Below are 13,961 nucleotides of genomic sequence, written 5' to 3' on the forward strand. Positions count from 1 at the left end.
AGGAAGAACAGCTGTATGGCCCCCTCTGTCAGGACGACATCGGAACAATTGGACAGGGACAGCCTAACAGGAAAAATTCTGATACAACAGGGACCCATTCAGAGTAGATCCATCATCTGAGAAACTTTCAGAAAGGCTTCACAGAAGGGCCTGTTTGAATGCGGAGCTATGAACAGGATTCGCAAAGAGAGAGAAAGGCGTCATGAGAGCTAACTGAGGTGAAGCAGCCCTGACAGGGAGCCCTGGGTTTTGGTGAGAGCACAGGAGATGCACTGGTGGATTAGGCAGAGTCCTTGCTCAATTGCAGTTCAAGGTCCTTCATTATTAAGGTACTGGGGAAACATCTGTTTTATCAGGAGGGGAGGAGGCTGGGTAGTACAGGAAAGGAAGTTTTCTTGCTTTGGAAACTAAACTCAGAGGATAAGCTGAAAGGGGCAGGGTTTAGAAAGAGGGAGATCACTTAGGAGGGACATGCAAACGTTCAGGCAAGTCGGTCCCTACAACAATAATAGGAACAAAGTTGAGAAACAGCTAGGAGGTGGTTTTGGGAGGACACACCAACAGGTCAATTGTACGTGTGAAGGCAAGAGGCGAGGGAAGAAAATCAGGATGCCTTCCAGACTTTGGATATGACAACTGGAAAGGAAGTGGGAAGCATAGTGGGCATGGGTTTCAGGTCAGGAGGAGCCCAGCACTGACCAGGTTGACCTTGGACCTTCAAAGGGAGTCCAGGGGTCAGTGGAATGCCTAAGTATGAAGCTCAGGAGAGCGGACAAGGCTAGACATAAAGATTGAGAGCTTGGCAATGCAGAAGTGGGAGTTGATCTGGTGGGAATAGATGATCCAGGCAAGGAATCTAGTTTAGAGACCAGTGCCAAAGCAGAATCCTAAAAACACTGACATTTAATCCATGGGACTTTCATGAAGAATTATTGCAGAAGAAATATTTGAGTTATTTTAGTCTTCTAGCTACAGAATTTTGTAGTAACACATTTTATTTTTTACAATGACAGGAGCCATTAATGTTTGTCAGTATAGTGAATAAACCATTAACAATTGAGCCTATTGCCTGGCTAGTGTGCTCAGTGGTTGAGCGTCGACCTATGAACCAGGAGGTCATGGTTCGAGTCCCGGTCAGAGCACATGCCCTGCTTTCTGGCTCAATGCCCATTGGGGGATGTGGAGGAGACAGCTGATTAATGAAAATCTCCCATCACTGATGTTTCTATCTCTTTCTCCCTCTCCCTCTCTGAAATCAATAAAAGTATGTTTAAAAAAGAATTGATCCTATTAACATACACATATTTCTTTCTTCCCCCTCCACTTTTTTTTTTTTTTTTTTTTTGATGGGGTGTGTGTGGTTCTTGGGCATATTTACATACATAGCCATTCTGAAAAGTAAATCTTCAATTTGATGAAAATTTCAACTTATTTTTAAATAATTTGCTATATTTGAGTAAACTGCTGGATCTAACAAAACTTAGGGGCCCATTAGACATTCAAAATTTTTGTCTTAAAAATTACCATCTGGTTCTTCCTCCAACACCAATCAAAGGAGTAAGCATTTAAAAAAATGCTTTGGAAATTCTTAGCACAACTGTGTACTATGGATATTTTAATCAAGGTAGAAAATTTATACATCTCCAAGGGAACATAGCTGAAGATGGAAAGGGCTCTTTGTGTTCCAAAATTTTATCACCAGTGAGACGTTTTATTCCTAGATCTCCGGAGAAAAGAATAAACACTGTCGTGTTTCTTATTGATTATTTGATAAAGAAACTGGTAGTTATGCAAGCATTTCTATTTCCTAGCTGAATTACAGAAATATGGTTCCTTGCAGACAACTGAAGATTGCCAGACCAAATACCTCCCACAAGTCTCCCTAAAAAAAAAATCAAGCAAATTTGAGTTAGGCCTGCCTCATGTGAACAAGCTCTTTATTGGGTTATGTTACACAATACTCAGTGCCATTGTAACATGTTTTAAAAGTTAATATATATCCAAAGTGCCCTCTTCTATAATTAGGATACTAACATATTTGGAATGTTCAGTGTTCTACTAAATATGCAGAGAACAATTGTTGGAGGCCCTACAACACTGCATATTGTTGAAGCTCATCTCTTAAAGGAAAACTCTGTGATGATGCTTTAGAAATGGCAAGAATAAAGTGCAGAGAAAATGGAACGAATGTTAAAGCAAGTGAAACTATTGGTTGTAGACTGACTATCAGTGTGCCCCCATATCCATATGTGAAAACCTAACCCCTAGAGAGATGGCATGAGGAGGTGGGGCCGCTGGGAGGCAATTAGGGCATGAGGATGGAGCCCTCATGAATGTGATTAGTGCCCTTAGAGAAGGGACTCCAGAGAAATCCCTCTCACACCCTCCACCTTGTGAGGTTACCGCAAGAGGCCTTGTGTGAGGAAGTGACCTGTCATAGAACACAGCATATGCAGGTGAAATGACCTTGGACTTTCCAGCCTCCAGACAGTGAGAAAGAAATGTCATAAGCCACCCAGCCTATAGCACTTTGTTTTAGCAGCCTGACCAGACGAAGACACTATTTAAAAGACACTGCCAGTCATAATACAACTATTTTGCTAACGACACAAGGTTACTTTCTTATTTTAGTAATAATGTTGGAAGCTTACAAAAATTGTTTCAGCATGGGGGACTGATATCACGTGGAAAATTCAAGTAAGCATTATATACCTTTTTCCTTTCTCATAACTTTTGCCCATTCTCTGCTTTTCTGCTAACTTAGAGATTCACCAAAGCACAATAGTGCCCAATTCATATACCCACTTTTTCGTCTCTCTCTTTCTTTCAAAATGGCTTCTAACCATTCGTGTTTCTCTTCGGGGGTTTTCGCCATACACACAAACCATTTGTTTTTTGCCGTGTTGTGTATCTTCCATCCATTCACCACAATGTGCCCGCTGCTATGGAAGTCAGCTGGAAATTAAAGAGCAAAGGGGAGTGAGCAAATGTTATATATATAATATTATTCCAATGCAATCGTACAATTCACAAACGTTCCAAAACAACTGAATTCTTCAAGGTTATCTTTCCGTTGTGTGTGTGCGCGCTGAAGAACAAAACATATTTTAAAATTTAACACAAAGTTAATATATTGAGTGCAGTCAGTGCTCAGTTGTGGAACACATCTGACATCCATCACCCCTCACAGGCTCTCACTCCCCTACCTCTGACACAGATACACTGAAGTAAGCATTTGATGCCCATCCCTCCAAACCTGGGTGATGGCATGTCTTCATCTAGCGTCCCCGTTTCCCATCAGCACAGTAACCATAGCAACCAATACAAAATTCACTTTGACTACTAGGGCAGATGGCACAAATGTGGACAACCACGTCATCTGAAGAAAAGGAAGGAAGTGAGACACAGGGAAGAAAACAAAGGGAGTTGCTGACGCACCAGGGCAGAGGTTCCCTGGGAGACGGGGCCAGTGAAGGACAGCGTGGAGGCTCGGGTGTGCCTGCCCCTCTCTCACGTCCTCCCAACCCAACCACAATGTGGGATAAAGGATGTTCTCTTGAGCACGCAGGTTACTAAAGCCAGAAAGCTGTTCACATTTTAAGCAGGTGGCATTTCTAAGTGCCACTAAACGGTCTCTTTGGAAAGTCTTTACATGAGTTACTGCCACCTTCGAAAGACTAACGTGCACACCTGCCATGGAGAGAGAGCCTGCTAGGTCCCACATGTGATCGTGGGAGAATTTGCAATCAAAGTCTGAGGCACATAAAGGGATTTGAAATGTGGGGTTTTTTTCCCTGTTCCTGATGGTTCCGCACCTCCATCCCACCATCAGCCAAAGAGGATCGTCTCCACAGTATGACTTGGTTCCCAAGGGAAGTGCCCTGTCTCAGGCACCACCCGAACATGGACCATGGTATGTCTTTTTCCCTTACCTGCGGCAGTTCACTATTTTAAGAACTGTACAATTTGTTAGGACAGTAATGATAAGATGGAGAAATGGCACACAGGTGAGCATTTGAAAGCCTATGTTCCCAACAGATCAAAAACACTCTTCTCCCTTCTGAGACCCAGAGATGACATCAAAGGTATGTGAGAGGGGGAAGCTAATCTGTACCCCAACCCCATGTTTAGATTGAATATTACAAAGACATTTCTCTACATGGGAATAAAAGTCATTTATCAACAATTAATTATTTTATATTATTTTGTCTTTTAGGAGCATACCTTTGAAATTTTAACTAAAATCTTTGGGAAAAAAGTGATTCAATTTACTAAGCATTCATTTTAGAGATTTTTTTTTCAAATAGAAAATAATTAACTTACTTTAAATTCATTTTACATAATGTTTGTGACTGATCATAATTTCATTAACTTACTTTTAAAAGTTCATACCTTCAAATGTACAGAGCAAATGTTTACTATCTTTGTGAGATAAAGAACTTAACATTGCACAAACCACCTCCATCCACAACTTTCCTATATAAGCAAATTGATAACTTGTTTATATTAATAACAGTTATATGCCAAAATAAATCTAAGGTTTGCTATATTCTACATTAAATATATTATAGGAACACAATGTCACATATATACTTATAACACATAAGATCACTTAAAGAAAATCAATTCATCCATTAAATATTTCTGCATTCACACTCACTAGATTAGGAACTGTGTCTATAATATTCCTATTCAACTATTTCTTTATATCTGTGTTTAAGGTTAGTATGCTTCAGGCAAAAATAATTTTTTTTTACAATAGTCCTCCCCTCCCTCTAGCCTTTTTCCTCTATCTAACAAAGTATTTCTAAGCTCTAACGCACTGCACAGAAATTATTCAAGTGAGAAGTCTATCTTATGAGGGAGTTTACCCTTGGTCTTTGATTTTAAATCTGCTAATCACTTACCTGTACCATCATCCACATTCTCCACTTCCATCACCTCTGTATTGATCCGGCCACGAAAAAGGTACCGATGTCCATCTGTAGATGTCTTGCTATTCTTTAATCGTCTTATAAAGGAATGAAATTGCAAAATCATTATTACCCTAGTTAATGCAAGACAATGTTGACGCAATATAACTTAAACAAATCTTTGTAAAAGAGAGGCTGATTCAACCAATGACATCAAATGTTAGGCTCTTGGTATTTTTACTTGTGTTCTCCCATTCATAATAGCATTGGTGCATTATAGGATGTGACTTCTGGTTTTTTGTTTTTTGTTTTTTAATAAGCTAAAGCTCTGGGCTCAAGACAATATATAGGTGGCAGGGTAAAGCTCAATATAGGACATCAAAGATACCTAATCACATGCAAACAGACACTAATAGTTGGTTTAAATTTCATTTGATTTTTTTCACCTTCATTTTTCAGTTAATAGCTATTAATTGCCATTTTCCCAATTCCTGGTAAAATTCAGTTAGTTCTTATGACCCTTCTGCAAATAAATTGACTCTGCTGGAGGTTCTTAAGCATTATCCAGCTAAAAGTATTCTCCCTATATTGTTTATATGATATGACTAGAGGTACATTGCACAAAATTCATATATGGGTAGGATGGCCTGGTCAGTGATTAGAGCCAATTGGGGCCTTCTGGTTGCCTGCCAGAGCATCCCTTTCCCAGCTGCTGGATGGGGCCTTCCTTCATTCTGTGCTGCCCCCTGGTGGTCAGTGCACATCATAGCAAGCGATCGAACTCCTGATCTCCCACTCAAACTCCCAAAGGGACAATTTACATATTAGGCTTTTCTATATATAGATAACTGTATACTTGTTGAATAAGTTTCTCAATACATTTACAATCCTTCATAAAGGTAATATTTATTTTCAAAATAGTCTAAAAGATTCCAAAATGTTGCATATAGTGGGTCCAGTACTGGTCTTTAATCTTTAAAAGTATGTAACACAAAGTAAGAAAATCCAGGTTTACAGATGAACATTTGTAATAATGCATTAGATCATTATGTATGTTTATAGTTCAATCACTGAACATTCACAACAGATTGCTTTAAAAACTGAGTTTTTTCCATTAAATTGAAAAGGAAAGATTGTAAGGAATGATTCAAGAGGATTAAAGAATACCTAATCACTCAAGAGATTTCAATTGGCCTGGACTATTCAAGCTGACTTACTGACACAAGTCTGCCTAACAATTTAGTATGCTGAGATAACTATTCATTTACTGTCTAATACAGTTATGCTAGCAAAAGTGAAGCTGTAACTGTATACCAACACCAGTGTTCTCTCTTCTCCTCTCCTTGGTAAATACCTGCCATGGAATGGAAGGGTGGATCAGGGGGGGTGACACAGGTATCCTCACAGTCCCTGACTTTCTTCTTTGGAAAACAGTATATATCCCTACTTATCCATCTCAACCCCCATCAAAACATATAGTCCTTCATCACTAATAAAGAAAACTAACTAAACTGACTGACAATTCAGCTGACTGACAATCTGTTGGCCCCAGGCCTTGAGGATCTTGCAGTCCTACGTTCATTCTGAAAGCAACCTCTAAATGCCCTTCGTTAATAAGCCTAAATACATACTATCATTAGGAATTTAAGCCAAGTAGCTATGAAAGTTGGCATCATTGGAGGCCAAAGGTAAAGAATGCAGAGGTGACTAATATGCAGGTAACTGCATATTTTCTCAGGTAGGAAACTGTACCCTGGGGTGTTGCAAAAAAAAGGGTTTCTTATAAGTCAATACATCATACTTAAAACCAATCAAATTTTAAAAAGCTTAAAAACCTGGATGACAGTTTTAGTCACAGGCATGGGATCTACCATTGGGTCCTATTTTTCATAGTATTAATTTTCTTTGTGATCCTGCTCTTTAGCCTGTACAGGCTTTTTATATTCTCTTGACCTGCAGATGATAATAGTGAATAAGGAATTCTAGTCAGTGTCTGAGCAATACACTAAGAAATACTTTGATCAGATAGATCTTTGGTCCCTTCAGAAAGTGGCTCTATTGAATTCTAAAGATAAAAAATCCATGGCTTGAAAATTATTTTACTCTATATTATAATGTTGAGTATTTGCATATCTTGAGTCTATTATTTCCTTCCTAATTATGTGTTTCAATGGCCACTGGGATGCATGTACAGGATTGTTCACAGTAACAGAAAAACTAGAAAGAACTCAAGTCCATGGACAGGAGAATGAATTAACTATTAATTAAACTGTGTTATATTCAATCAATTGAATATTATGCAGCAGTTAAGATGAATAAACTATTGCTACATAGAGATACGTAGTTTAAAAAGTATATTCTATAAACCATAAGTTGCAGACAACTAAATACATGATAATACCATCTGATATACAAAGTTCATAAACAAGCCAAACTCAGAAGTCATGTTATAAGTATCAAATACTACATAACACATTCTTTTTCAATACTAGTTTCTTCTAAGATTAATAGTGTTAGAACTAAAGACAGCTGGGATGCCTAATTAGCACTCTTGTTTTTAATGACTATGATTCTAAAATTAAAATAAATTCATCAGGTCCCTGGTTCTTGCAATTACAACATTATGGAAGTTTGGAAAAGGTCCAGTTTATTCATACTTTCTGAAGGATAATTAGAGCTTAGACAGTACAAGGTAAAGGAAGTGAAGTATTCTAAAATGAAGGAAACAGATGGTGGATTCACATTACTATCATTCAGGAAAGGATGGACACACAGATTTTTTTAGTGATTTCCATTTCTAAGCACTATCTATTTTGTCCATGCTACACATACATTCAGGATATTTGCTAAACTACAAGATCTTAATTTTACAAAACTTTTTTTATTGTTTAACTTATTTAAATATTAAGTCCATGAGGCCATAAATAATATCATTATTGGTACAGTCTTCATTTGCAAAAGCTTTTAACTTAAAGGCAGATATATATATATATATATATATATATATATATATATATACATATACATATATATGATCAACTGTAATTTAAAAAAGATATCATTTTCAAGTAAATGTCTTTAATAACTGCACCTACACAAATGTGTTAATTAACTCAATGGGGAAATATTTTCATAACATACTATGTATATCAAATTACAATATGTTATAAACTCTAAAAACACTTACAATTTTATTTTTCAATTATACCTCAATAAAGCTGGAAAAAATAATTACACCTAAACAACTTGAATCACATTACAGTTTTTTAATGAGTTACACACAAATAAAATTAACAGCCCACATCTTTATAAAGCCTATTTCTATTAACCTCAGTCTTCCTACCAAAGACAAGGAATTTAGAAGAGCATACTAGAAAAAAATAACAGGTCCATTTTCACATTGGTAAAGGGCAATGTTTTAAAAGCTTACTGAGACACAGATGACAACAATTTAATTATCTTTTGGCTCTAATCCTGACTGCCTGGTCCCTTTCATCAAGGTGCATGGCATCACTTCATTAAAACAAATGTTTCCTAGATACAGTTAAGAAAAGCACATAAAGGCTCAGGAAATTTATCAATAAAGTACATTTTATTATTTTGCTTAATCCACCTTCAAAAATTTCCTCCAAAAGTCCAAGAAAATGTTCTATCAAACAAGTAACTTCTGAAGAAAAGACAAAAAAAAGCATCAATTACATCAATAACTTTGGTTGGGTTTCATTCAATCATTTATTCACTTATTAAACAAATACTTTTTGAGTAGCTATTACATGATAGGTCTGCTCCAGTCTCTGGGGAAATAGCAATGAAAAAGCAGCAATACCCTTGTTCTCATGGCCCTTGCAGTCTCATCTTGTAAAGGTGGCAGAAAATAAGCAAATAAATAATGGAGAAAATATCAGCTTACATTTTCCAGATATTGATAGATTGGCTGGGAGGCTGCTTTGGATGGGGTGGTCAGGGAAGATATTTCTGAGGAAGTGATATTTAAATGAAATCTACAATAAAAGACATGAAGAATCTGGCCACACAAACTTTGGAGGGAAGACCAACTAGGAAGGAGAAATAGCCAGTGCACCATTAAAGAAATAGTGTTCTTTACTTCCTCATGGGGTTGTAACATACAGCATAGAGAATATAGTCAATAATCTATGTATATAAAAGCCCAGCAATCAGAATGGTGGAACAACCAGAAGAACCAAATGACTGTAGCAGCCAACCAGCCTGATCTGGGCCACCGATCCATCTCCAACATCCCAATGGGGGATGGGGGCAGCCAGCCAACTGCCTGCAGCCCCTCCCCGCTGCCAGCCTGGCCTAATGGGCCACCTTTGGGGCAGCAGGCCAGACCCCACCTGTGCATGAATTCATGCACAATGCCTCTAGTACTGTAATAACTATGTATGGTGCCAGCTGGGTACTGGAAATATCACGGAGAATGCTTTGTAAAGTATATGATTGTCTAACCACTATGCTGTACACCTGAAACCAATACAAGATAATGTGAAATGTAAACCACAATTGAAAAAAATGTAATTACATTTTTTTAAATGAAAATTATTGATGTCCTCTCCTAAAACTGCGCCTCTCCAGTTTTCCCAATCATTTGTTTCCTTGATTCTAAAACCTAAGAGTTAGCCTTGAGTGCTGCTATCTTTCCCTCATCCTCCCACATCAATCCATTAGAAAATCGTATTGATTTTGCATTTATATCATTTTAAGTTTTAAATATATATATTTTTTATTTTAGAGAGGAAGGGAGATGGAGAGAAAAATAGAAACATCAATGATGAGAGAGAATCATTAATCAGCCGCCTCCTTACACCCCAAAGGGGGGGATTGAGCCTGCAACCTGAGCATGTGGCCTGACTGGGAATCAAACTGTGACTTCCTGGTTCATAGGTCGACACTCAACTGAGCCACTTCGGCCAGGCTGATTCTGCATTTAAAACATACAACAAACTTTCCACATCTTTTCATCTACCCTAGTCCATTCAGTCCACTAGCATCTCCTTCCTGGGTGATAGTGGCTGCCTCCTAACTGGTCCCATTTACCGCTGCACAATTTATGCTCTCAATTTTTTACAAAAACAAAGACATGAAAGTGTTTTAAGAAGAAAGAAGTGATCAACTAAGCTAAATACTGCTGAGAAAAACAAATGAAGCCTTACAGAGTAGAAAAGGGATCACTTCCTTAGAGGTCAATGGTGACTGTCATGAGCAGCTTGGTGGAGCAGAGAGGAATGCTTACCATCAAGATTTCAATTTTTAGAACTGTTAGTGTTGACAAAGTAAAGGGATGCCCACAGGACAGGTGGCTCAGGTATAATGAAGTAGAATATTCCTGCAAGGTGAATAGTCTGCAGACTTTCAGGTCCTAATGCTGAAGGGATCTTTTATAAGAGTTTCGAACACAGCAAAATGGTGACCAAGAAAACACAAGAAAGTGGTATAAGAACTAAAGCAATCACTGAATTCATGTGTGGCAAGTAGATAAGAAGTGTTAAAAGTAAATAAACCAAGAAAGCTACTAGGAAGGAAGGACTAATGGCATGAACTTCACATGTGCTCGAATTCTTAAAGGCAGAGGAGAAAAGGTTGGGAAGCAGCATTAGGAAATAAGGAAGACACACCTACCTGTTCTACAGGGTCTGAGGTAGGGGGGTTAAAAATAACAACAAAAATCTTTCCTTTAGAAGGCTCCTGGGGAAGTAGTGGCATCAAATGATAGTCACATTTCAGTTCGATTTTATTAAAAAAAACTAGAGATCTGATGCACAAATTTGTGCATGGGTGTGGTCATTGGCCTGGCTGACAATCAGGCCAATCGGGGCCAGGGGGGTTGGCCAGCCACAGGCAGTTGGCTGTGGGAGCACACTGACCATCAGGGGGCAGCTCCTGCATTGAGCATCTACCCCAGGGTGGTAATGCGTGTCATAGTGACTGGTCAACCAGTTGTCCTGGTCGTTCTGTCATTTGGTTGCTTAGGCTTTTATATATATATGAAGAGGACAGTCAGCATCGGCTGAGTATGTGGGAGTTTCTGTAACCATGAGATTGTGAGTTGCCAGGACCACAGAGGGAAAAGTTGAGCCTATGAGATGGATAAACAACTTCTGAAGTGTTACCTGTTTATCCTCTTACCTGTGTTTTCTTTTGCAATACACCAAAAGATTATCAAAAAGAAAAAACACCCGTTCTTGAATGTTTCCAGAAGAAATCTTCAGTAAGACTCCACACATCAGCATTTCAGTGCAGGTGTCAGTAATGTTGGACCCCTAAGTCAGGAAAAATGGAGATAATGCCTGATTACTTATTAGAAACTTCCATGTGTAATTCTTTTTCTCTTTAAAAGCATATTTGTTTTTATTTCAAGATGCAATATATGGAAAGGATTAAAGCTCAAACAGCACAAATATTTATACACTGAATATAGGTCTCCTTCCTTTCCTCTCCTCCTGACTGGTCTGAGACTACACAACTACTGATAAGAGTATCACCCCAATAAATTCAACAAAAAGGGGGGAAAAAGAGATTCTGAATCTTTTTGCTATATATATATATATATACTGTGTTTCCCCGAAAATAAGACATCCTCCGAAAATAAGACCTACTTACAGGTTTCCTTCTGAGTGAAATATAAGGCATCCCCCTGAAAATAAGGCCCCCCTAGGCTAAACATGAGAGATTTGGTCCACTGATTCTGAAAGAAATGGAGTCACAAGAAATTCACCAGGAAATTCAGGAATTGGATTGTTATGATGATGTTCCAGAAGATGATGGCATGATTGTCATTGAATAAATAAGTAAATTCTTGATACTGTAGGATTCACAGTTTGTCTGGTTTGTGTTGACAACTACCATACTACCATACTGTATATAGGTAATAAATTTCCTTTATTTTCATTTAACAATAAATGTGTACCGTATTCTTCTTCATGGAAAAATAAGACATCCCCTGAAAATAAGACCTAGCACATCTTTGGGAGCAAAAATTAATATAAGACACTGTCTTATTTTCGGGGAAACAGGGTATATACATACATACTTAAGGCATCTATGATACATGTTTCCTATGTTCTTTAAAAGGGAAATTATTTCAAACCTGAACAGGAAGCTAAAGATTATTAGAGGACATCAAATAGCAGGATAATAAAACAAATCCTGGACTCTAAATTGAACCAGGTCAGAATCATTGCCATTAACCAAAAGAGCTGAGAGTATCCTAAAATAGTATGAAGGCACTAATCATTATATTTGCATTTAATTATCATTCAGCCCACTACTAGTACGTATCAGACAATGTCTTAGACATTAGGGACCCAGAGTTTGAGACATGACCCCCACTCCCAAGAAACACATACACTAGTGGAAGAAACAGAAATGTGAATGCAATTATATACCATGTGATCATTGCAAGAATAGACCTTTAATAAAATGAGGGTTGGTGTGAGTGAACAGTAATGAATATCAGGGATGGCTGTGTGTGTTTATGATTATGTGTGTTTATAATTAACAACATGGGCCATTCCAGGTTGTCGTTTCAGGTACCATCATTCTCCAGTAATTTTCTTCATTTTATTTATGAAGCACACCATTTAAATATCTTCTTCCACTAGAGTTGAGATTGGTCTGAAATGGATGAACTTCAGTCACAGACTGGGGCCCAGAGCAGCCCATTTTGGCACCACTGCTCACCAACAATATATCTTCTTGTGGTGTGTATGCCATGCCACAAGATCCAGCAAGAAAATAATAACAGTTCTAATTTGTGAAGAAGCTGAATAATGTTTCATCTATAATTTGAAACATATAGTCAGCTGTCGATTACTTGTACAGTCAGGATACATGAAGAACTGTTAAGTCTCATGCATCATTACAGAATTTAATGGGGACACATGATAAATTTCATGAGCAGACACTTGTTAGGTGCCAAAGTATACTTTGAGAAACTGACAAGAGCCAGAAAAGACAACTAGAAGCATGTGTATTTATTTCTGGTTACTTTCCCAATTTCCAAATCTCTTCAAACATTAAAATCATAATTTATGAAAAACTGCAATAACAAAACAAATCTCTTCTCAAAAGAAACAATAAAATATAATATTGCTAAACCAAATTTGGACTCTTTTGAGAGGGTGTGTTTTTTTCTATGTTAACGATTTATCTCAATATAAGTTACATAAGGGTTCATTTCTGATTCTTTGCAGTTATGAGATGGCAAAAACCAGTATAATAGGAAGCCATGCACTGATTATCTGCCCGTTTTCAGCTCTCTCTGCTTAACACCAGGAACTGTCTCATTCATCTTGCCAACTGAAGGATGAGTGTCAGCATCAGAAAAACACAGACTGACTGCAGAGAGGAATCATAATCCGAGGAAAGATGAGAGATGAAAGAGTGCTTGAAACCTTTTCCTTCGTATGCAATGCATTGCCAGACAAAGATCTAAGAAAGCGGGACCCATTCACAGCAGAAGAAAAGAATACTGACCAGAACAACAAGTAGATGGGTATTTTATAAGAGAACAGTTCTAATATCAAAGGAATTCCTTAAGAAAATTAATGAAGCATTTAAACATTCTTTTTAAAAAATCTTTTAAATCTACTATGGAAGTCAAATATGGAATGAAGCCTATCACATTGTTTTATTATACAATGCTGTCTTTAAATGTATGCACTCTCAAAAGAAAAAGAAAAAAAAGACTCAACATTTGAGTCACTGTTTTTGAGATTCAAATTGTTAACTGAAATTATAACCTAAATGTTGTTATATATTAGGTAAAACAAACTAATAATATAAATTTTCACTTTACTAAGATAATGTCCCAATCAAATTTACCCCAATTCCACATATTGTGAAGTTTTTTATCAGTTTTTATGTGGATTCACTTTAAATGTTGTTTTCCCACACCACTTATCCTTCAATAACAAAGACTATTTATAAATCAATTCTACCTCAAGGCAGACAAGCTGTGTCTACCAAATCACCATGTAGAAGGGACAGAAAGAAACCGGTCTCACCATAACCCTGGACACAAGAGAA

The 13,961-nt window shown here is 37.5% G+C and overlaps 1 protein-coding gene across 1 annotated transcript in view; it reads right to left on the reverse strand.

Annotated features, from left to right (window-relative positions):
• Positions 1–13,961, reverse strand: part of PREX2 (phosphatidylinositol-3,4,5-trisphosphate dependent Rac exchange factor 2) — a 209,633-nt gene that overhangs the window by 125,826 nt on the left and 69,846 nt on the right. Inside the window, exons 7-9 of the mRNA XM_084864341.1 lie at positions 11,061–11,194; positions 4,908–5,011; positions 2,806–2,955 (exon numbers count right to left, since the gene is read on the reverse strand). Coding sequence (XP_084720467.1) covers positions 2,806–2,955; positions 4,908–5,011; positions 11,061–11,194 — 388 coding nt within the window. The remainder of the gene's footprint in view (positions 1–2,805; positions 2,956–4,907; positions 5,012–11,060; positions 11,195–13,961) is intronic.

This window comes from Pipistrellus hanaki (genome assembly GCF_964339955.1).
Source record: "Pipistrellus hanaki genome assembly, chromosome: 17".
Taxonomy (NCBI): Eukaryota; Metazoa; Chordata; class Mammalia; order Chiroptera; family Vespertilionidae; genus Pipistrellus; species Pipistrellus hanaki.